Source organism: Silurus meridionalis, chromosome 10, assembly GCF_014805685.1.
Source record: "Silurus meridionalis isolate SWU-2019-XX chromosome 10, ASM1480568v1, whole genome shotgun sequence".
In the NCBI taxonomy this organism is placed as follows: domain Eukaryota; kingdom Metazoa; phylum Chordata; class Actinopteri; order Siluriformes; family Siluridae; genus Silurus; species Silurus meridionalis.
Genome location: NC_060893.1, coordinates 26927601 through 26930100, shown reverse-complemented (window position 1 = coordinate 26930100; position 2500 = coordinate 26927601). Strand labels below are relative to the sequence as shown.

Here is a 2500-nt window from a genome sequence, read left to right as displayed (position 1 = left end):
AAATTATGGTGGAAAATAAGTATTTGTTCACCTACAAAAAAATCTAGATTTCTGTCTCTCACAGACCTGTAACTTCTCCTTTAAGAGGCTCCTCTGTCCCCCACTTGTTTCCTGTATTAATGGCACCTGTTTGAACTGGTTATGAGTAAAAAAGGCACCTGTCCACAACCTTAAACAGTCAGACTCCAAACTCCACTATGGCTAAGACCAAAGAGCTGTCAAAGGACACCAGAAACAAAACTGTAGACCTGCACCAGGCTGGAAGACTGAATCTGCAGTAGGTAAGCAGCTTGGTGTGAAGATCCAGTGTGTTCGCTTGTCCAGGGAGCAGGCGTTTGAAAGTCGAATGGACGGGAGAGTCGGCTAGCTAGGATTAGCCTTTAGCCTAAAACGGACACTCGCCCACTTGCCGCTCTCCGGTTTTCTCCGATGTCCCCTCTCCCGGCCACCGGCATTCGTGGTCTGGGGGTCTGGTTTTTGTATCCTAGGTCATGAAGGTTATTGATTAGTTGTAGCCAGATTTCTGTACTGTAACAGCATTTTTCGATCGCCTTTGGTGACCTTGTACTTGGAAATGTTTGGGCTAAAGAAGTGAAAAGGATCATCTTGGATCATCCTTTTTAAAGTGTAGAATGTACGAATGGCCTGGTGACGTTCCTGAGAAAGAAGTTTTGGCTTTTACCAACGTTTTATTTATTAGAGAATTAAATCATTGTGTTACGATCACAAAGGATTGAAATGTTTACACTTCACAATGCAAACGCTTTTCACAGCATGTTTAAATAAAACGAACACTGTGCAATTAGCATTAGCTGCTTAGCATTATTGTGTGTGTTGTTTTTTAGGACTCGGCTGCCTGTAGTCCGGCGCACTGCGAACCCGTGGGTGAGCTCTCTTTATTCTGTATAAAATCACTCATGAGACACAGATGGAGTGATGGGATGAGAGACAGGAAAAGAGAAAAAGACTTAGGAAGAAAAGCAAAATATAGACAGAAATGGAGAGACAGGAAGATAGAGAGACAGTGAAATTGTGAGAGAAGAAAGAGAAGCTGAAGGAGAGATAGAAGTAGAAAAACTGGTAGAGAGAGAGAGACTAAAGGAGAGAGAGAGAGAGAGAGAGAGAGAGAGAGAGAGAGAGAGACCAAAGAAGAGTCTGAAGGAGAAATAAAAGTAGAAAAACTGGTGGAGAAAGAGACTGAAGGAGAAACAGGAAGAGAGAGAGAGAGAGAGAGAGAGAGACCAAAGAAGAGGCTGAAGGAGAGATAGAAGTAGAGACAGGACAAAAGAGAGTGATTGAGAGATCAAAGGAGAGACAGAAAATGAGTGATATTGCCCATAGGTGAGACAGGAAGAGAAGACTAAAGGAGAGACAGGAGGAGAGAGACTGAAGGATAGAGACAGAAATGGAGAGACAGGAGGAGAGAGACTGATGGAGAGACAGGAAGAGGGAGACAGACATAGAGAGACTGAAGGAGAGAGACAGAAATGGAGAGAATGAAGGAGAGACAGAAATGGAGAGACAGGAGGAGAGAGACTGGAGTAGAGACAGGAGGAGAGAGACTGATGGAGACACAGGAGGACTGAGACTGAAGAAGAGAGACAGACATAGAGAGACTGAAGGAGAGGGACAGAAATGGAGAGACTGAAGGAGAGACTGAAGGAGAGACTGAAGGAGAGACTGAAGGAGAGACTGGCTTATAGAAATGTTATAATAAGGTTATAAATGATCTGTAATTCATGTTTGTGATGTGTTGTGTTGCAGAGCCGAACATGTCTCCAAAAGACCAGCAGATCAGTGAGAAATCTCAGACATCTGGGAAACACCTCCCAGGTAAACGATCACCCAAACTCCAGCTCTTGTTTCCACTTTCAGGTTTCATTTGGTTTGAATTTGGACGTTAATTCCTGCTTGTGTCTCTTTTCTAGGTCACGCAGTGAAATCGCTCCCTCCGTCTTCACCCTCTTCCGTTTTTGGTCGTGCTAAAATGAGTGTGTGTGGGCCAGGCAGTAAGACACCGGTCCCTCCGGCGTCCTCCGTAATGTCCTCCACCCCATCCACGGCCACTCCCCCACCCAAAATCCACAGAGCTCGCAAGACCATGAACAGACCCCCTCTCTCACAGGTAAGACCTCTCGAGTCAACCATGATCTCTTCTACTGAACGTCTGCCGCTCCCTATACATAGAAATGATTGGATCAATCCATTTTTAGAGAAAATGGCTTGTTGCATTGTTGGTGTACAGACCCCTACTCTGTTCTGGAAATGGGTTCCAGTTTAAAGCTGATGGTGTACCAGACCCTCCACTGTTTAGGAAATGGATTGTTCCATTTTGAAATTAAAGGTGTACTACCCAATTGATTGTACATTGAGACTTCTGACAGAAGGTTGTGAGTTTAAATTCCAGCACCACACTGCTGCCCCGGGGCCCATGAGCAAGGCCCCTCAACTGAATACAAATTCTGAATGGGCTTTTCCAATGTGAGTATTGAGGTATTAA

At 44.7% G+C, this 2500-nt stretch overlaps 1 protein-coding gene across 1 annotated transcript in view; it reads left to right on the top strand.

Moving 5' to 3' along the window:
• ehmt2 (euchromatic histone-lysine N-methyltransferase 2) overlaps nucleotides 1-2500 on the top strand; it is a 36845-nt gene that overhangs the window by 11750 nt on the left and 22595 nt on the right. The window contains exons 2-4 of the mRNA XM_046859638.1: nucleotides 846-885; nucleotides 1765-1833; nucleotides 1929-2125. Coding sequence (XP_046715594.1) covers nucleotides 846-885; nucleotides 1765-1833; nucleotides 1929-2125 — 306 coding nt within the window. The remainder of the gene's footprint in view (nucleotides 1-845; nucleotides 886-1764; nucleotides 1834-1928; nucleotides 2126-2500) is intronic.